Source organism: Lethenteron reissneri, chromosome 43 (genome assembly GCF_015708825.2).
Source record: "Lethenteron reissneri isolate LAM-NWPU_2019-01 chromosome 43, ASM1570882v1, whole genome shotgun sequence".
Taxonomy (NCBI): Eukaryota; Metazoa; Chordata; class Hyperoartia; order Petromyzontiformes; family Petromyzontidae; genus Lethenteron; species Lethenteron reissneri.
In genome coordinates, this window is record NC_083821.1 from 8,331,931 (window position 1) to 8,354,024 (window position 22,094).

Sequence of the window (22,094 nt, forward strand, 5' to 3'; positions counted from 1 at the left end):
TCATAATCAAGTGTTTGGGTTTAGATCGCTTTATTAATTAAAATAAGAACATCTTAATATATGAAAGACCACAGAACTTGGACAATTGTTGGCACCAGCTCACCGCCTGGCTGCTACCTTCCCGCTTGTCTGTGGTCCCCGCACCTTTGATTAGCATGGGTGGCTCCTTGTAGTGTGAACGAAGTTCAACATACAGTACATACATACATAGGTTCCTCACTCCTCTGAGTTGTTCTCTGTCTGTGAGGGTTAGGAAATGTTCTGCGGCGCATTGCAAGTGTTCTTAATGTCGAGCCACGGCTAACAGTCCGTGGTGAGTGATATCTGAACTGGTCTCGAATTCCTCCCTGTCACCGTTCCCTATAACCGACACGGTGGTGTTGAGTCCTTCATTTGGTCGTGGGCTTTAAAATATAAAAAACATTTAATTACTATTTGTGCTTATGGAAATCATGGTTGAAGCTAAGATAGTATTTTGTCACGTAATACTCGTTCTCACACCCTTGCCACGCAGAAATATATATTTTTATTAAATCACCGTTCACGTATATACATCAGTAGCATCACTTGGTCGGGTGTGCTAGGTCAACGCCTTTCTTTATTGCATGGACGGCAGGGATCAATGGACACGTATGATGCCTGGATTAATCGTATCCAGCGCTCGTGGAAAGCACAGGTGGCCGTGTGGCTCAGGGATCTAATACCTAGGTCACCGTGCTAAGCCAGCCTCTCCAAAGACCTGAGGTTCTATCTTTCAATGTGGACACTTGTCAAATGTATATGGCATTTCTGCTTTGATCATAAAGGGGGATTTGAATAGCTTTTTTTTCCAGCACCAGGCGCTCGTTCTGTAACATGTGAATGAAACAATAGTTATAGGTTATGGGTACATTTCTATCCAACCATTGCGATTAAATGTATGTACGTTGAACTTCTTTCGCACCGCACATAGCCAACCGTGCTAATCGGAGGCACTGGGAAAGGACAACAAACTAAACACAAAGAGCAGTTCTATAGAAATTCGTTTTCAAACTAGGTGTAAAAGTGCAGAGCTCCAGTGGTTTCCGAATATTGGAAGGAAGAGCGTTCCAGACGTCCGCAGAAGCGCATCTGATGGCATCACAGTAATGCTGTACGCCTACTATATCTGGTACTATGTGTGATAAATGATTTTACACGTGAATTACCCAGAAAAGAAGCCTTGAGTCTCATCACTTTTTGTCGGAAGGTCCTACAGAATTTAGCAGTATCGAGGCAATGATGCAAAATTATTTTCCCCATTGAGAAATTACCCACCCGTGTTGTTGTTTTTACTCTGTAAATTCGGACCTTGACGTGGCCTACTCACTTTCGAACGTCGCCAAGGGGACGTTAACGTCCACTGTGAAAGGGACGGCTCAATGTGCGAACCTCCGTTGCCTGTTGACGCAGAGAGCACTGCTGCCAATTAACCCTTTCCCATTCGTTTGCAAGTTGCAGGGTGGGGGTCCTGTTCACCGCTGAATCTCGATACACATGAGCGGTTCGGCGTTAATTGTACAGGTAGTCCTCTACTTACGATGGAGATGCGTTACGACGACCCCATCGTAAGTCGAAAATATCGTAAGTCGAAGATGGCCTAGCCTACCCAGGAGTCTAAAAGAATGGTGATCATTTAGCAAAACAAAGCAATTTACAATACCGTACTGTATAAACTATATACTGTATGTATTTATTAATTACAATACTGTATTGCACAGTAACATTTTAAGTAAAAAACAAGGTAAATTCTTAGCCTACCTATATGAACTGCAATTTAATGGAAAGTTTTTTCAGGAAACAATCCTATCTGCTATACAAACTTTTAACATGCATTGAACGTATCGTATCGTGGTAACCCTAAAATGAAATTGCTAAAGCTACATATCATACATGCATTGAACGTATCGTAACGTATCATATTGTACTGTACTCACCAAGATTCTGCCCGTCGTCTGCATACTTGAACGATGTTAGGTTGTTGATGGCAACATTAACTTCGTTGTCGGAAGAGTAGGATGGCGATGATAAAGTTTCAGGATCGTACCTCGTACGCTGCTGCGTTTGCCTGCCGCGCGAAATGTAAAATATTTTACAATTTTATCATATCGCCATCGTAAGATCGACATATCGTAAGTTGGACCATCATAACTCGGGGACTACCTGTATTTAGAGAGGCATAGCACTGCTGTTTTTAAAGACATTGTGCTGTACTCACCGCAGAGAACGATAGCGGCGACAAACTGCGCCACATGCCCTCCCGCTTGGTCTTTTACTTCCAAATCCGTTGACATATACATGGAATCGTAAGAAAAACTAATGACATACACATATATCATCAGAACGGGAAAGGGTTAATATATTTTGTTACCAGGCTCATGAAGAAACCTTGGGACTGATATCAGCTTGCAAACTGTAATATAATCCAAGGCGCATATCCAATGATTTATTTACATCATGACGTGCATTGCAAAGCTGTATTTGCTGTTTTCATGAATCCAGGCTGGGCGACACAGTGGTTAGAGCGTGTCACTCGTGAACGTAAGGCAAACCGTTGAAATCCTGGCCAAGAGTCAACTTGGCCCTTTATCCCTATAAGGTCGACAAACTAAGAATAGCAAAAGATAATAGTTAAAACTTGAAGAAACGTCGCACGGTATTCGCTCGCTTTCGAAGAGAGAGGACGACTCGGCAGCACGGCAATGAACCATCCACTCACCGCTGTGAAAAAAACCCGACACCAATTGTACCTCGCACAGTTTGTATTTTGTACGTGAATTGCTTTGATACATCCATGAGACTGCATAAGTAACGGCTGACCAGAGGTATTGGGCCGAGGTCTCAACTGATGTATGGTTGAAGCCTACTCAATGATAATTGGAATACGTCCCATAGGACACTGCTCTCAGGCTGCTGCTGGTTGTAACTTCTAATTTGATGGCATAGTCTTGTGTGTGGGTGGTTCTACGTCATACCGAATACTTTACAAAAATGCAATGATATGTTCGCATATGTCACCTGGTTGTTATGTTTTACTGTGATGCAGGGGTCCGTGACTTGACACCTCCGAGGCTTGACGTAGACATTGATTTAATTCTGAAGAAGTGTATGTTTTTTCTATTTTCTTTCAAATTGAAATAATGAGCTTACATTTTATTGTACTTTATTTGCCAAGGTAAAGCTCATTGTGAGTCTCAAGACTGTTGTGGGAGGATGCTACATTGGGATGTTTGGCCAATTTCATGAATGAGTGTGTTTGCGTGAAAACCAGGAGCGCCCAGAGAAAATCCATCCATGCACGTGAGGGGTAACGCTCAAAGCTCTGCACAAAATTATTCAATAATTAATGATGTCCTAGCATCTCTTGGTCCACCTTGCAGATGTAAGTAAGATCCTGTTGTACTTATTCTAACGGAGCGCAGGCGAATGTAAATGATAGGATTGCTTTCAAGTAATTTTTGTTCCCTTGTTTTACAAAAACTTACTTCACGCCTCATCGCCTACATTATCTATAGACATTAGTCAAACAATCCAATGACTAAACTTAGCTTATTATTCTTATTATATTCGTGAATTGTTAGAATCGGTGAGGGTTTCCTCTATATATACATGGACTATATGAAATAATATGTTCACAATATTGTTAATTGTGGTCCATAATTGATATTGGGTTAGGGCCACGTTGTAGTTTTCATGCCAAATGTCCTTGTCATTAACCCTCCGTCACCTGTAAAGACGGTCACCGGTGGCTTAGGGCTTCTCATCACTGAATTCAACGTCAACGCAAAACGACGTTTCTATCAAAACTGCTTTCGAGCTGCATGATGGGAGTTTGGAAATCAGAATATGTATTTATTTACACTGGAGGAATCCGGTGAGCTGTGAAGCTGTTTTTCAGCAATGTCCAGTAGTTTCACAGATGTGCAGTAATTCCACAGATTTCCAGTAGTTCGACAGATGCCCCGTGATTTCACAGATTGTCAGTAGTTTCACAGGTGTACAGTACTTTCACAGATGTCCCAGTAGTTCCACAGATATTCAGTAGTTTAACAGGTATCCAGGAGTTCACCACCCGGCGAAGCTCCAAGCAGGAACATTGTATTTTGATGAGTCTTAAGCCGCCAGTGAGAATTTGATCAATACATTGGCATGCGTATAATTAATATCTTAATATTTTTGTAAATGTGACAATCCTGTCGGGTGGTTGAGGGTTAATGATCATAATCTTTGGCATTCAACTTTCACGTAACCAACCCTTAAATTATACATGGATTAATGTATTAGCTATGAAAGCCAGGGTATTCTGGTTAATTACATTGTGGCAATAACATTGTGGTAATGAGCTCGATGGCAGGAAAGGTTACCCTAAGCATTACATTGTCGTGGTGAACTTTGTAATAACAAAAAAATAACAAATTTACTTCATTTTGTCTCACTGCCTAAAATAAACTTACATTTTACTCGGCTGATGTGGCTGAGAAAGTTAAAGTCTGTCCCCAGTTTTAGTTTTTTGTCAGCATAAACAAATGCTGCTCGAAAACATTGGTCTATACGGTCTTTAAGGAGTATGCACTGAAACGTTCCATGATTTATTTGTACGTGGTGAGACAAGATGTGTATTTTTGTATGCTGCAGTCCACATCCCATAGGGGTTCCTCTGTGTACCAGTGAGGGTTCATTTGTTTGTGTGTCACACAACACTTTTTTTTTCAGAAAGACTTCCCTGATCATTAATGGATCAGTGGGGAAGACCCATGGGCAGTTCTCTAACCTCTAGGCTCAAGGCTAAGCAGATTAACAACTTCTTGTATTGAGAACTGTGAAGTGTTGCACTCCCCGGAGGGAGCATTAAGTGTGCTTAACATTAAGTGTTCACCTTTTTGTGGGCATTTAAAAACTATAATGCCCTCATTAGAACGAGGCAATTTGTGGTGGAATTAAATACACACATTCCATGAACTAAACAGTCCTCCATTGTAAATTGTCCATATGGACGAAACTTTTCTGGAAATTATTATAATAAATGTAATAATTATAATAGATGTAATGCATCTTGTCACATTCAGAGACGGTGCCCCATGGCTGGAAAATTGCTTGGTTATTCAAGCATCAAAGGTGCATAAGATCATAAATTCAAATCCCAGCCGGTTTTCACTCGAGGCTTGGTAAAAATAAGGCAATAAGTTAAATGGGCACCATCTGGTAAACCACTACCCATCGAAGAAAGTCTTCAGGGGTTATTTAATGTTCCGGATAGACTGATCACCAAAGCAAGTTGGGATTTCCACAGCTCACTCGATGCTTTTGCAGAGAAGACATCCGTGCAATATTCATCTGGGCATGGGGAAAACTTTGTCTCGTGCCTCTGTTTGTCCCATTTCCCCCGTGGCTCGTGTGAAGCTAGCTCATGACTCTTGATTTGCTGTGTTAGAGCAAAAACCTAAAGTGATTCTGTCTATGGGGAAAGCATGGCCACCAAATGTGAGCTCTGTGTAATAACGTGACGCGGGCAATACACACACACACACGCTCGCACCGTATCCTTTATCAAGTGGGCAATGGCTGTGAAGTGTAAAGGACACGAGTCACACATCCACCTGACCCCATAGCCACAGTGACTTTAGGGCAGCTATGCCCCAGGTTACAGATGTGTTGTGTTGCGCCCATTTGATGCACTGTCGCACGGCCCGTCCCCCCAGGAGACTTGGATTATTTCTTGCTGGATCATGCGTCATGGCATAGCAGCGAGGCGTCCCCAGTATTTGCGGTGAGCCCAGAAAGCCGCGAAGGAGGATATCTCACATTCCCCGACCACTCCATCTCTTGCCATCGATAGTGCAGCAGCTCCCCCCTGTCATCCTCCATAACCATCCAGAGCAATGCATGCAGCAGCAGTAAGGACTGGGTTCAGTTCTCGAGATGGTGTTGCAGTCTGCCGGGTGTTATGTCTCATTCCTATGCCAGGCGTGGCTTGCTATGGTGACCGAATGAGTGCAGGGTGTTTTTATTTAATTAAGACATTAAGGTTAAACTCACCCACTACAAAGTCATGGAAAATTGTGGAAACCTACCAATGCATAAATATAACCTCCGTTGTGTGATGCAAGACTGTTTAATCACAAAAGGCATGGATGAGGAACTCTGTAGCGGCAGCACTTTCTCACAGAACTCGACCCAAGCCTCACTAACAACCGCATGCACGTTCTTTTTGAGTTTAATTAATTTGTTTAAGCAAGTTGATTCATTGTTTTTATTTAATTCAGTTTCATTTTGTGCCCGCCTTTTTTGCCTTATCTCCCCTTCCCTCCCCCTCCCCACCCGCCCTTCCTTTTTTGTTGTTGTTGTTGTGTTGTCGGTGTGTGTGCGTGTGCGCACGTGATCACCGCTCAGGGGAAACAGTGAGGGTGAAAAGAAAGACTAGCTCTCTCGGGCCCATGGCCGCAGGCACCGCCACTGAGCGCCCCAAGCGGGCGGTGAATTTCGTGGGTGGGAGGTCGCTGGACGATGGCCTCGACTGGCGCGAGCCGCAGACCAAAGACTCGGGCATAGACACGTGCAGTAGCACGACCCTTAACGAGGAGCACTCTAGCAATAGCGACAAGGTACAACATCTCCCATTTTTGTTGTTGTTGTTGTTGTGTGTGCGCCCTCACAGGCAAAGCTAGACGCTGCCATTAGGGTTGCCACCGTCTGAGGTACAAAATACTGGAGGCACGTAGTGGAAATAAGAATAGTTTTACAATACGGGAACAGGGGGTGGGGGGGATCTTACATGTAAATGCATTGTCTTTGAGTGGTGTTGTTCATACGGCGGATGCCAGCATGCTCCTCTTCTCATAGACAATTTGACTCCATCCCGTGCCGGAACCCACAAACATAGGTTACTTGACAGGTGGGATGCCCCATCCCCCCAATCCCCCAATGGAAGGGGAAGGGTCCCCCCACACGTGACACCTAAGCCATTAATTTCCTCAGTGCTCTAGGATTTCTGAAAATTCTCGGACATCGTGTAGGCTCCTGGAGTTTGGAACGTTTAAAATCGTTTTTAGGCAATACAGCTGCACAATATGAATGCATGTTTTAATAGTATATTATTTTTATCGCCTCAAGCGAGCTGCAATTTTAAATGTAGTGCGAGCGGCAGTGTAGGGAGCGTGTAGGCTCGCTGGCCAAGGAAATCTGGCCGCCATGCTTGCTGGTGACCTACACATACCCTCGTCGGGGCCTGGCCGCATACAGATGAGGTTGACAGAAGTTTGGGTCGGCTCACAATATGAGCGATCTTGCACTCCTCGTACCATCATGTTTGAGGCGATGACCGTGATGGCTGTTCTAGTGCATGATAGTTGCAGAGCAAGGCGGACGCTGAGAAAGACATCCCTGAGGAAGCGGCGGCTCCTTTGGAGCAACCGGGGATGAACAGATCTGGGCCACCCACACGTGGCCCAAATGATCCAGTGGCACTCGGTCCCCGACGGGTCCTGCCAACACAGGCAATGGAGTGTCAGCAAGGGAGCGCCCAAGGCTCCCTCATGCCATTACCGACCGGCGGCACCACTCACCATGTGGGCACACAGCCCCAGGATTTGCTGTGCGAGGCCTGCCCACAACTCTTTGGTTGTGTGCACACAACACATAGATCACCCACCGCTAGGAAGCCATCATGTCCGAGGCAAGGAGAAAGGCCACTAGGAGGGCTGACAGCCTCCGGAAAGTGCCCTTGGAGATCGCCTTGGGGCAGGATGACTGCTCGTTGGCACAGGACCTTTCAAACCACAAATCACGGTTACACCTCTGATTGGCACGGTTGGCTAGGTACGGTGCGTAATAAGTTCAACATTCGTACATCCAGAATGATCTTATGCAAGAGTACAAAGATGAGGCTGAAGAAGACCTCAGGAGAGCTCAAAAGTCCATAGTTTCTCTGGAGATAACAAAAGCTCCTCCAGCACCCAGGGAGAATCTGTTAAAAACAGATTTGTCTTCATTTGATCTAAATACCACAAGAGAAGAATTGGGTGAGTGGGGTGATTCTCAACATCACAAACTGACTTGGATGGTGAAAGGTTTGTTAGGAAACTCCGGTAAGGCAACCTAAGGAAGCTTTATAAAAAGTGGTTTGAATGGTTCTAGACCTAATGGCGCTGTATTTAGACATAGAGGCCTCAGGAAATAATGATCAAACGTGAGAACACAGAGGCATTAGCATAAACTACTTTACTCTTTTATCAACACATGGGTGGGGAAAAAAACGCTTTAAAGCTTTAGGATCCTCATATCAGTAGAATGCAGATATGCAGTCTCAGAGGATAGATGGGAAAGTTTTCTTATAATGCTCTGATTCAATTCAGCAATGGCACGGCTTGCAAGTTATCCGCCGGCTTCTGAAGATCCATCCCTGGCCTTACCAGATAGCCTGCTGCAAGAAGAGAGGTCACGCCATATTTGCCCTTCTTTAGACGACCTGCTGCTACCAAAGCGAGCTCTGCGGAGTCACCGAGAGTGGCGATCACTGAGGAGATTGACGCGCTTCAAGCGGGAAAGGCATCTAACTTGATCAGGGATGGCCCTTCCAAATTTGCATTTGATTCGGAATGCTCTGCATGGCCCTACCTCTGAGACCCTAACCACGTGTTAGGAGTGTTTTCTGAGGACGGCCTCGGCAAGGCGGATCAGGGGGATCCACTTCTTGACGGTTGGCCCAAGTTATGGAGTGGCGTCTAAGGATCGGGCGGTTCTGAGGACATTGCCTTGATCACAAACGTGGTGTTGGAATTCAACGTTAATCAGGAGGTATTGCTACCGTCATACATTTAGTACCGAACCAATGCCATCCTCGGTGGGGACGAAGGTTGACCGGCCTGGGCTGGGCACACTCCTTTTTGCTGAATGCTGTCAAGGAGTAGAGGCTGTCAGAACAGCCCGTTGTTCTGTTTGGTTTCTATAAAAGAACAGGAATGCTGCCTCCACTCTGCGCAGTAGCCTCTCGGTGCGGGAGTGCATCCAAGCGGCGTGCCGGATAAGTGGCCTGGGTACGGTTGGCAGTCGTAACCTGCATTCCACAAGGGCCGCGACTGTGTCCTGCTCAAAGCAGGGCTGGTGTTTCCCCTTGTATGAGCAAAGGGTAGCTCTCCTACAAGGCACTGCAGGCCGGACACTTCAGGGTCTCAAGAAGGCCGTTTCAGGAGAGCCGTGTCCCTTTAACTGCAAAAACAGTGGGTCGTGCTGTTTTTCTTCTTCCTCCCACTGCCCTTGCGTGGGCTTTGGCATCGGTTAGCCCGTCTACGAGAAGAGGAGCATGTCGGTGCTTAGTTATGGTTTTCATAGACAAGCCTCCAACACCCCTCCGCTTCCACGCCACCCACCCTGCGCAAACAGCGTTGTTGTTTGCCGCTTAATGTTGCCAACTACTTTGTACTATTGCTGCCGGATGAGCGTGGTCACCTTGTGAATTGGCTCCAATGAGTTATGTCACTGAGGAAAATGGCGACTCGGGGGGGGGGGGGGGGCGAACGTTATGGGGAGGGTCCTACCCATAAAAAGTTTTCGATTTCTTGCTGCGGGCATGCAATGGAGTTCAATTTGTCTGTGAGAAGGAGAGTGTGTCAGCTGCCTATGGAAACTGGACTCAACGTGAGTATTCAAAGCAATGTATCATTACACCACTGTAAAAAAACGGTACTTTTAATGAACCCGGGTTGACTTGCAGATTTCCCGGGATAGCTACCTCAAAAATAGGGTGTCCTGGATAAACTAGGACAGGTGGCAACCCTAGCTGTACTGTGTGAAAAAATGTTTTTTTTTCTCAGACTTTCGTGCCCACGTCACCAGGGAGGTGATCTTGGGAAATTTCCTCCGCTTGATATAAAAATACATACAAATAGTAATAATTATAATTCACAGTTATGCTATTTAAATGTTAAATGTTTTTTTTACATGCATTATGAGATTTACACTCAGGATTTGGCTCCGATGCAATACATTTTAACTAAATAAAAACAACACATGTAACTATTTGAAAGTTGTACTAGGGCCTATAAAACTGACCAGTACAATATATTACCTGTTCAATACTTTATAAAACATTATTATGTTCATTTGTTAGTGATCTTCTTTATAACTTGCTGAAAGGCCCACTGAGACGACAAGTCTACTTTTCAAGGGAAACCTGAGCCACAAAAGAAAATACGGCACTACCGAACCATAAATTACAGGACATTTTCATTAAGCGGCAAGGCAAATTTACCTTGCATGAAGGTGTATAACACAGCTAAAAATATCATCACATGCAAATTTAATTAAGGAGGAGGCAACGTTTGTTAGCATTCGCCCAGGTATTGCCCAAGCAATGAGCCGAGTCGTTAAAGGTGCGGCCCTGCAATTGCTTGTTAATGCCGCCCGATTAGGAAGGGGATATACTCTTAGGTTATTTCGGTAAAGTCACGTAGGTAAAAAAAATATAAATAATAATAGAAATAAAATAATAGAAATAATAATAGAAATAAAAAATAGAAATAAAATAATAATAATAGAAATAATAATAGAAATAAAATAATAGAAATAATCATAGAAATATAATAATAATAGAAATAATAATAGAAGTAAAATAATAATATTATTTTCTTTCTATTATTATTTAAATATTTGATAAATATAAACCCGTATTATTTATTTATTTATACCTACGTGACTTTACCGAAAAAACCTAAGAGTATGAATCCTTGCAGTCACGAAAGCTTTAAATCTAGGAAGGGGGTATTTAGAGGAGGTGTTTGGCCTGCTCTTCTAATGACCCATACAAAAAAAAACTAACTGAGATACTTTTGACAAATGAAGTTTGTAAAAATAATAATTTTAAATGCCCCCGAGAGGAAATATTCATTTAATCTTAAAAGAGGTGCGATATTGTTCCATTGACGAGGAGTGCCAAGGTAATCCATTTGGCATTCGTATATCCATCATGTGTGTAACTCTTAAATCCTAGTTATGCCGCATTAATTATGTAGAAGAGCTCTGTGGTAAATGAACAATGAAATTAATCATTTATGAGGACTATATATTTACAGTATGGAATTAAACATGCGGATATATTCCTACCATCTCCTCGGCAAGTTCGATTAGAATATTCAGTTTAAAATTTGATGAGTAAATAATTTTATTGGTAAATAAAGTGGATTGATGAGTGCACAAGTCATCCCTGTGGTCTGGTCAACTTGATACACTGCTTGAGTTTTAGAGATAAGGAAATGAGAAAATATTACTTTGGTTGGGCAAGCAATGCGATGAATGCTCTTCCTGATTCAAAACCAAATACATGGTTTATTGCAACGCAGTGTGTTATTGAAAAGTTTTTAAGTAATGCTTACATTTAGTTTGCTTGCAACGAACTCATAAATAAATACAAACACGTACATCACACACTTCGAATAATACATCATGCGAAAAAAAAGATTGTAAAGAGAGTCCATGAATCGTCATCATTTTTTTTACTTGCAAATTTGTTCTGCTGTGGTTTCAGTACGCCGCAGGTGCATTATCGTTTTTGACATTCGATTAAAACTCGAGGAAATTTCACCGGGTGCCTCTCTGGCTGGGCATCTCTCTAAGCCTCTTATTTCCATATTCTTTGGGTCTTTCGGTAAAGTCACGTAGATAGGTTTCAAAGAAAATAACAAAAACTATGACGTTTCGATCGCAACACAAGCGGTCGTCACCACATTAGCAGGCTAAATTTCTCACACCAACACAGCCACCTTCGCACGCCGACCTCGACGTGCGGCGGCTCTGCGATCTTACATTAACATGCTAATCTCTCACATGAACATAGCCACCTCAGCACGCTCGCCGTGGAGGCCGCTCACCGATCTTACATTGACATGATAATTTTAACCTGGCAGCCCTTTAATTGGTGGAAACCCACCACCGTCGCGGTCGCTGCCCATCATTTACATTAACATTAGCTGCTCCGCCCATGCTGCTGATATTTGGACTACGCCCATTTAAAACCTTTATAAACAGTTTGCCTTTAGCAGTGAACCCCCTTTTCCTGATGACAAGCACTTGTGTTGCGATCGAAACGTCGTAGTTTTTGTTATTTTCTTTGAACCTATCTACGTGACTTCACCGAAAAACCCAAAGAATTATGAATTCCTGCAGTCACGAAAGCTTTAAGTCAAGATTCCTCTTATTTCCGTTACTCTGTCACTTGAACTTATATCTTCCAGCTGGTCCAAAGCTGATGCATAAAGGCCAAACAACCTACTTTGCCTGCCCCTTTTTTGTATTATATGCACGCCTACATGCATATGTGTATGAGTATGCATGTAAATGCATATATATCTTAAACATCGTTATAAATGCTATGCTGCATGTATACAGGGTAGTGAATGGGTCTCAACTCTGGAAATCATGAATCCCTGCCCTCTTGCCGCAGGAGACTGTATTTCTTTTCACTCTCACCTTTCTGGGTGGCTCAGTTCCCCACTGGCTGCAGCTTCTTTATAGGGGTGGGGGGGGGGGATTCAACTAATTGGGAGATCTCTTCTCACCGGTACACCTCAAACATCCTCGCCTCAGCTTGAAAATAACGTGTTGCATTTTTTGTTGTCGGCCCAATAAGTTTGGCAGCAAATTTCACGCGCATGCCCTTTAAGGTCATACTAATAAATTCAGCCGGCCCGCGAGAGTTCAGTTCGCACTGCCTCTTTAAATTTGGAAGGACACGTGCATCCTGCTTGTGCATTCACAAGCCATTGGATATTTGTGCTGTAACTTTTCCACTGTTGTGGCCACATGGCAATTATCCCATTCATATTGAGGTGATCGGATGAGGTGAACCGACCATTATTGAATCTTCCTGTTCATTTTCACACATATCCATCCTGCTATATAATTTCCTATTTGCCTTCTTAATTTATTCATTTGTTTTTATTATTCTTAAAATTTTAGTCAAATGTATTGTCCATGCTTTATTTCAGATTCAATGTTCTTATTTCATTTTGATCTAATGCAGTCTCTTCACAGCACAATCATGTTTACGTTGAAAAACCCTAACAAAAAAACCCCACAGGATTGCAAATATGTATCAAGTCCAATTACTGCGTAATTAAAATATATATGTATACTGCACTCGTTAATAAAGTTGGTCAAACATCCAAATATAGGATCACAGAGCGAAGGCAATTGTTGGGGCCAGTTCTGGCTGCCTTCCCACTAACTCTGTGGTTTTCCATCCCTCTGAATAATTCTCTTTTTCTGAAAGTCAACGGTAAGTGGGCATTACCGATTATAAATTATTAATTATAGCTGTTTAATTAAATTGCAATTTAATGCCTTAGAAAATGTATTTCACTTGCTTGCATTGGATGTGATCCAATAGGGTCTATAATCTAAATCCCCTTTTGTGTTATTAAACTTTCTCGTTTCCAATATTTTAATTCAAATGTCTAAATTTTAAGAACTTTAATAATTATCAACCACCACTTCAAATATAATTGACGAAGAAAATTGGACTTTTACATGTTATCGATTACCTTATATATATATTAATTCATATTGTCAGAAAATTCTCTAATTATTGCTAATTGTATCGTAATAATGTCACACTGAAGGTAGTCCAGGCATATATTAAGGCACAATTTGAATGTGGGAACATTTTAAATACCCCTTTTTAACAATATCTATCACAGGTGATTAGTTTCATATGTCATACAGAATTATATAATAAAACATCGATAAACCTGAAAATCATAATTCGTTATGGCCCAAAAATAATATACCCCGAAATGGCCACATTCACAATATTGCTTAATTATTCATCAAACAGTTATCCCAATGTATAGATGATTACAATAATACCACTTATAAACACAGCATCGAATAAATAATTGGGTTTATTAAATTTATATTTCACAATTAAAATATTCGTCATCAGCAAGGATGATGATGATGATAATCATCGCATGCCTGTTGAGCAAATCATAGCACCGACAATGCAAGCACAATCGACCAGAACTCACGAAGCCCAATTACCGGCGAATTAACAATACAACAAAAATAATACCCCGTCCTCCCCACTCACAAGCGATGTGGGTGGGTGGGATGAGTGGCGCAGCAAGTGATTTGCGTGGCGCAGGCGCTTGATGGTCACTGTTGACCCCCCCAGCACCCCGTGACGTGGCAGCCCTCCAGGGAAGGCGACCGGCTCATCGGGCGCATCATGCTCAACAAGAGGATGCGCGACGGCACCATGCCTCGAGACTCGGGGGCGCTGCTCGGCCTCAAGGTACGGGCACCTCGCTCGCTCGCTCGCGCGCACGCAGACGCGCACCATGCATGCGCAGTGAGCACTCGGCGGCACGCATCAGTACTTAGCCAACCGCGAGCGGGTAGATGGCTAACAACACACCCGGCCCCCTTTGTCTCCCTGGTGGCAATATTTACACATTGCACCAGTGAGGCTGAGTCGACCTAGGGAAGGCCCAGGACCGGTTCAGCAGATAGTCGTCACTGGTGTTGGCCATGAACGGGAATCGAACTCAGGTTGGCAGGTTCATAGCACAGCGCATGGACCGCTACACCACTGTTCCCCATACGCACGGACACACATAGACGCCCACACACCCACGCACACAGGCAGCACTCGGCTGTATAACAACCTGCCTGCAATATCAGTGTTGTATGTACGTATGTTGAACTTCTTTCGCACCTACGTAGCCAACCGTGCTAATCGGAGGTGCGGGAAATAGATACGTAATGAATTCATAACTATTGTGCTTCAAAGTGAGTCTTAAGAATGAGTTGTGAGCTGGTACCAATTCAAGAATAGCAAAATAAAGCCAGAGGCAGGGGCATCATGGTGTTGTTGTTAGGTCACTGAACCAATGCCGCTAATAGTTTATTGATTGTTTCATGCGGAATAGGCTACCTGCATATTTGGTTAGGAATTTTAACCCATGATTTCCTTCACCCACACTTGATTATAAATAACAACAATAATAATTGATGACATGTATAAAGCGCCTTTCTACAAGGTGTTCAAAGTACCGTACATCACAAAAATAAATAATAAGTAACACATTGCCAAAAGGGGAGGAAAAACCCAGCCTCAACGCATGTTGAGGCTGGGTTTTTGTCAAATGAGCTTCTGTGACCGTCTGGAACGCTCTTCCCTTCGATATTAGGAAGGCACTGGAGCAATGCACTTTTACGTCTAAATTGAAAACTAATTTCTTTCGAACTACTTTTAGTGTTGAATTTGTTGTCCTTCCTCCGCACCTCCGATTAGCGCGGTTGCATATGTACAGTGCCAAAGAAGTTCCATCCATAAACTGGGCAGGGCACCCACGCAGAGAAGCCGTGTCCTGGGAATGTGCAGGACGCCAAATGCAGAATTTACATCAAAGGGAAATTCTCAACCTCCAGTTGTGACATGCGGAAATTAAAATCCTTTGCCAAAGCAGATTCAAAAATGTGTCTGATTTTTTTATTTTACATTTTATTCACGAGCAAGGAAGGGCAGATTGTGTTGCGCAGTAGTGCCACAGAGTAAAGTACTATTGTTTTTTTATTTTAGCAAGTGAGGCCCACTAAACTATATAGCTATTTTTCAGTACCGTCTTGGCTGCAAATGATAGCTCAACAAAGTGGCTTGTGACGTGGACATTTATAGCAGCCAAACGCCCTATAAACGCACGTTTCTAAATGTGGAGGGGAAAACCGGAGGACCCGGAGAAAAATCCACACGACCACGGGGAGAGAGAACATCTAAAGTCCAAATATACAGCAGGCGTCAGGGTCGGGATCGAACCCACGACCTTCTGTATGCCAGGCGAGGTATTTAACATCTCCTAGCCACTGTGGGAAGCGGTTCACACGAGCAGACAGCCAGCGGCGTAGGTGCGCTACTGCACAAACAACTGATTCATACCACCACTCATAATAAGTTTGAGAAAAGAAAGAAATACATTAACAACCAGTGTATGATTTCAGAATTGTGGATCCATGCTACTTACCCAAGCCACCCTGCACGATGTTTAAGATACTTAATAATCAATGTAAATGCCAAAGACTCAAAGAAAAATATAAATCAGCTGATGGAAGGTCCCAAGCAGAGTGGGAGAAACGTCCCAAGCTGTGCCATGTGGCTCCCTTCTTGTTTAATGTCCTTTTGCCAGTTGAGTGCCCGTTTTAGAAGTATAAGCAAGCTGTTTGTGCCTGCTGTTACACAGCAACAATATTAATGTGCATGTATTGAAGCGGTAGATAATTATCTTTGCTGTTGTGGAATATTTTTTAGCTTTTTTTGTTTACATTGCTGCTGGGTGACACTGGTTAGGATGCTTGGTACAATCTGAAGGATGTGATTAAAGTCCTGTTTGGGATTTGGCTCATCCGAGCATCTCACCAGGGGAAGTCAAACGTGGTCCTCTAGTTAATAGATTGGACCCACCATAGGACTGTGGAATTTGCATTCCAAGCTTCTTTCCTCCAATGTAGTTGAGCAGCACTCTGCTGCTGATTTGCGCAGAGAAACACTCTGACCCTCCTTTGAGAGAGAAACAAACACTCTCCTTAAAAGAAACCAAAATGCTCATTGAATTTGCACAAAATTATAAAGTGCTCGTTAAGTAAATGCTGGAGCTTCCACCTATTGCTGTGCGATGGATCGCACCTTGAGCACACTCTCACCAGGACACGCATCATGGAAATTCACATGTATTGACATCAATTAGAAGCGTGCTTGTTTTGCTTTGTAAATGTAGAACAATGGGGCCACCTGGGTGGAAAGCTGGCAATATATCGGCCACTATTAGGCTGGCTGATAAAAGCCCACCGCATTGTAGGTGCATGCTAAACGTATATCATGTGGAAATTAACTAAACGCAGCCGACGATTAGCCAAATGAGCCACCTCGGGCTTTCCATGGGGCACATGCAAGGTTACTGATGAATATAAAGTTAATTAAATCAATTGGAATTTTCCTACGCTGTTCGCGGTAAGCTGCTGCAAGCCTGCGGTTGTGTTCCTGTTGCCTATCGTGGGCACTTGGACACGAGCTGAACTCTCATTGAATAAGGTCACCGTTTGAATACACACCAAGGGGTGGCCAAGGAATGCACTGCGATCGAGTATGATGTAGACTGACGAGATAGAGCCATGAAATAAGTTCCACGTGCAGGCACCAGGGGGATTATTGCATGACAGGGTAGTGAGTTGTGGCACAGAGGTCGCAACCGGGTACCCGATACCCGTACCCTACCCGATACCCGGCTACCCGTACCCTGGCCGGGTACGTGTAGCCGTTTGCAACCCTAGTGTGGCCGGGTACGGGTAGGCCGTGAGTCACTGGTGAGTCACCGTTTGTCACTCATTTCGGGTAGGGTACGGGTAGGGAATGGCTACCCGGGTACAGCTAGTCAGCTACCCATTTGCGACCCTGGTGTGGCCGGGTACGGGTACGGGTAAGGAATCAAAACCGGTTTGCGACCTCTGTTGTGGCGGCACTAAAGGCCACCAGGGGCCGCCAGTGGCCCACGGGCCTTGCAATAGTTTAAGGGCAATGGACTCTCTTCGTTGCAGCTACATTATTCGACGCTACTCTTTCACATGCTGGCAACGTGTTCAGGACACAAATGCCAATGCCGAGGCCTCCTCGCCGCGAGTGGGAATCAGGAGAGCATCTGCGTGCTATGCAGAAGTGCCTGGCGCCCGAATCGTCGCCTACACAGGCGGAGTTTAGGAATCGCGGGTGCATCTAATTTATCGATTTTTTAAAATTATCTTTTTTGTTAACTACTGAAAATAAATTCATCAAGGTGTCCAGTCTTGGGGGGAGGGGGTTGGGGGGGCGTTGTCCCCCCAAAACTCTGCCCACGGTCGCCGACAATGTATGCCTTTCCCTCGACAAGGCCACGGTGTTTTATTGACGAGTGCGTGCGGTGCGTTCACTTTTGTTGGCCGTGTCTCGTACTGTGAGAGCCACATCGAGCCACGGTCGTGGACCAAACATCGCCCGCCACAGCCGGCGCCCCGCACCCATCGCCGAGAATTATCGCCTTACTACGCACGCCCGCTGATTTGTCGTTTTAATTTTTCCCGACTGTCCCAATCCGAGAACTATGGGTGCGCGCTCTTGCTTGGCGTATCTGTGCGAGGGTTTTTTTTTGCTGCCCGGATCGATATCTCATTAGGAGTGATTAGAGGTTGCCTCAAGGCTGGCCATCGCAAGGTCTGATTTAGCTGAAGGTAAACATGTTAAATATTCTATTTCGGATTATACATGTACTCTGATGGTGTATTAAGGCTGCAGTCATTTATTTAATGTGTATACTTATGTAGAGCTGTTTTTTTTTTATCACAGTTTGCTGAATCCAGGCCTCAAAGTTCCACTACATCAAGTGGCAAGAAGCAGACAGCTCCATAATGTCTGTAGGATATACAAGTTAAAACATCTCTTGAATAAAGAAAGTTTATCACAAAGCTTGGTCAACGTATATGATGGGAGGGTATTCCATCGTGAAGCAGTGGTGAGGAAATAAGCATAAAGAGCGGTGTTGTGACCTGCAGTGTTGCGGTTGAACACAGACTGGAAGAGATGAAACCACTGCATAACACTGCACTACAAACCTGGTCACTCTGGTTCAATTCCTTACCCCAACAGCAATGGAAACTGGAATTTTACCCGGGACTCTCTCCTTCCCTGGAGTGCCTCAGTCTAATATACTCCATATATAACTGCTCTGGCTGGTAAAAGCATCTGAATGCGATGATGGCCACACCACTGTTGTTTAGGGTGCCGCCGTGGTGAGATGTTAACTACCACGCCTGGTACACATGAGGTCGTGCATTCGATCCCAATCTTGATGCCTGTATATTTGGAGTTTACATGATTTCACCGTGGTAGCGTGGATTTTTCTCTGGGTCCTCTGATTTTTTCCTCCACATTTAGAATCAACGTGCGTTTAGAGTATTTGTCTGCTATACATTTTCACGTAATAAGCCACTTCCTTGAGATATTATTTTTGACCAGGTCACTTCTGACAAAGAGCTCTATCGCTCAGTGGGCGTTACCTGGTAAAACAAACATAGTAAATAGTAGTAATGATATAGACCAAAATAGGTGCTTACTGACAATGCTTGGTTGTACCGCCATTAAAGGCCACATTAAACCATTTTGGCCATTTTTGTACAGCATTCATGAAGTCTTTCTTATAGTGAGGAGTTATTCAGATTAAATGTGCATTGATTTATGTATATATATTTTTTTCTTCATTAAACTTTGAATGATTATTGAAGCAGCAAAAATTGTACTTCCATAATCATTAAGGCTAGGTTCTAGCCAGTGCTAGTGTTGGCCTCTTGGATGCCCTGATAATTTATTTGTGAGAAGCCAGAAGAGAAACAGACAAGAGATAGATATATAGTTGACATGAGAGAAATGTAGACAACAGATAGACGTGTAGTGAGTTGAGGGAAGCGAGCGAGAGAGAGACAGACGTGATAGACATGTAGTGAAATGAGATCGATATAGACATAAGACATAGATGTACATGATGGACAAATAGAGCTTCAGACAACATAGATATGAGAGAGGTGCATTTGATTTCAACGTTCAGTGGATTTTTTAAAACCATGTATTTGGATTTGAATGTTAGATGATGCTTGATACCAACCTTGTGTTTTCATTAACCAGAGTCCTTGAGCCTCTTGGGTACCTAATCCTTTATTTAATCTGCTTGTGCCAAGCAACACAACTAAGTAAAGCTTAGTAGGTCGAGCATCATCATCATCAATCATCGCCCTCCCTCTGGATTCTGTAAAATAACCACCACCTAGTACGGCTGTATGATGTAGTTTGTGTCAAGCAATGAGGGCTTCATGGCATTGTCAGAAAGTGGCTGAACACCAACTAAAGTTCAACAATTTCTGGAGAGGCGTGGAATGATCCATGCTTGGAATTCCACTGAGAAGCAGAAAGGCAACACATGGTTTAGACAACGCATGCAGGTTTGAGGTATTTTATGAATTGGTGCTCTCTGACCCCAGGGCACATATGCCCCGCCCACTTTATTGCGCCGCTGGAGCGCTTGTGCCACGGCCATTTTTTTCACCTTTAAAAACGGTTGCCTTCGGTGACCTTCCCCCTCTTTCCTCCTGAAGACGATCGCTTGTGTTGTGATCAAAACGTCGTGGTATTTTAAATTTTATTACCAAAAGAACCAATAATAAGTCTACATTATAGACTGCCATTACGCTCACTCATGTTAAGAACGAGGCTACAGTCTACATTATAGACTGCCATTATGCTCACTCAATTTAATAACCATTGCTACAGTCTACATTATAGACTGCCAGTACACTCACCCAGCTTAATAACCATTGATCCAGTCTACATTACAGACTGCCAGTACACTCACCAAACTTAATAACCAGGCTACAGTCGACATTAGTGTTTTTTGTTTTATTATTTGTATTATTTTATTCACTTTCTTTATTATTATTATTATTTATATCTCCGTGACTTTACCGAAAGAACCAAAGAATATGAATCCCTGCAGTCACGAAAGTTTTAAGTCTAAATTGTACGAACTATTAAGGAGAGCGAGTTGACATGGGCAGGGCATGTTGCTCAAAGGGATGTTCGAGACTAACAACACAGTGGCAGACAAAGGATGGATCCCATTCAAGAGGATATCCATTCCATCTGGTCAATGCTAAATGGAATCTTACTTCCCTGGACTGTGAGAGATGGCGACAGCTTTGGAGAAGCTGCATCCGGCAGTGTATTTATCATGGCTGCTGATGGTGCATTAACACTAACAGGGAGTCGAGCAACACACAGTCGTCCGAATTGGTATATGGGAGCACTTTTAATCCATATTTTATAAAATTTTACGGACGTTTATTTTATTATAAGCTAGTTATGAATTTTTAAATACGTAGTCTGATGAATATGGAAGGTGAAAGTATATCAATCTTGACACAAGTTGGTTCATACAAAAGGTAAACACAGTTAGCCTCTCCCCTCAGATCTCTGCAAGGTTTTTCAGCATTAGCAGCAACGATCGCGGCATGTGGAATTTTGTGGCCAGGTGACGGGGTGTTAACTACTTCGCCTGGTATACAGGAGGTCGTGGTTTCGTTCCCGAACCTGGTGCCTGTATATTCGGTTCTCCCCTTGGTCGCGTGGATATTTCTCCAGGTCCTTCGTTTTTACCCCCTCCACATTTAGAAACATTCGTTTACAGAATTTGGCTGGTTTCCATTTCCACGCGATATGCCACTTCGTTGAGCTGTCATTTGCGGCCATGTTGCTTCTGAAAAAGATCTATATAGCTCAGTGGCCATCACCTGGTAAAAAATAAAATAAAAAGTTAACAGTTTTAAATAGTTTTCGTAGTTTTGTAAAACTTCCCGGAGGAACTGGAAAGTGCACACCGGATCATGAGAACCAGTGATGTGTATGTATCTATGTTGAACCTCTTTCGCACCGTATGTAGCCAACGATGTTCATCGGAGGTACGGGGGAAGGACAACAAACTAAGCACACAAATTTATGTCGGCACTTTCTCAACTTTGGTTACATTTTCAGTTAGACATGTGGCCTCCATTGCTGCTTCAACAACTGCGTGGTGGGCATATTCCGAAAAAGTTGCCGCTCGTTATCTGGGAGCGGGAATACAAAAGAATATGAATGGGAATCCTATTTGAGAGCCATTGATTGACACTCCCAGCATTCACAATAGTAAAATCGGAGTGTTCAATTTTTTGTAGGTTGGCGGATTGATCCTTCATATTGGGTCGAATACCACAGTCGTTGAGCGCAGCCGAATGTGTCTACTCGTGTTTCCACATCGCCACCCAACTCAGAGGAGTGACAAATCTCAGCAGAGCGCCAGTGTTGGGTGTAAGAACCATTCGAGCTTTAATGTGTGCCGTATATCACGTGCAAATTACCGGCACTGCACCCACTGCGCCCATCGTCGCATAGATTAGCTAGCAGTAAGTGATTTACAATAAATTATGTATACGCCAACATTCACTTTCTGAGTGCCACTTTAACCTGCTTTTTTTCA

General features: G+C 43.5%; 1 protein-coding gene across 1 annotated transcript in view; it reads left to right on the top strand.

The window, feature by feature from the left end:
• The window catches only part of LOC133353343 (regulating synaptic membrane exocytosis protein 2-like), a 271,939-nt gene that overhangs the window by 149,317 nt on the left and 100,528 nt on the right, over positions 1-22,094 (top strand). The window contains 2 exon segments of the mRNA XM_061569499.1: positions 6,409-6,620; positions 14,183-14,302. Of these exon segments, the coding sequence (XP_061425483.1) occupies positions 6,409-6,620; positions 14,183-14,302 (332 nt within the window).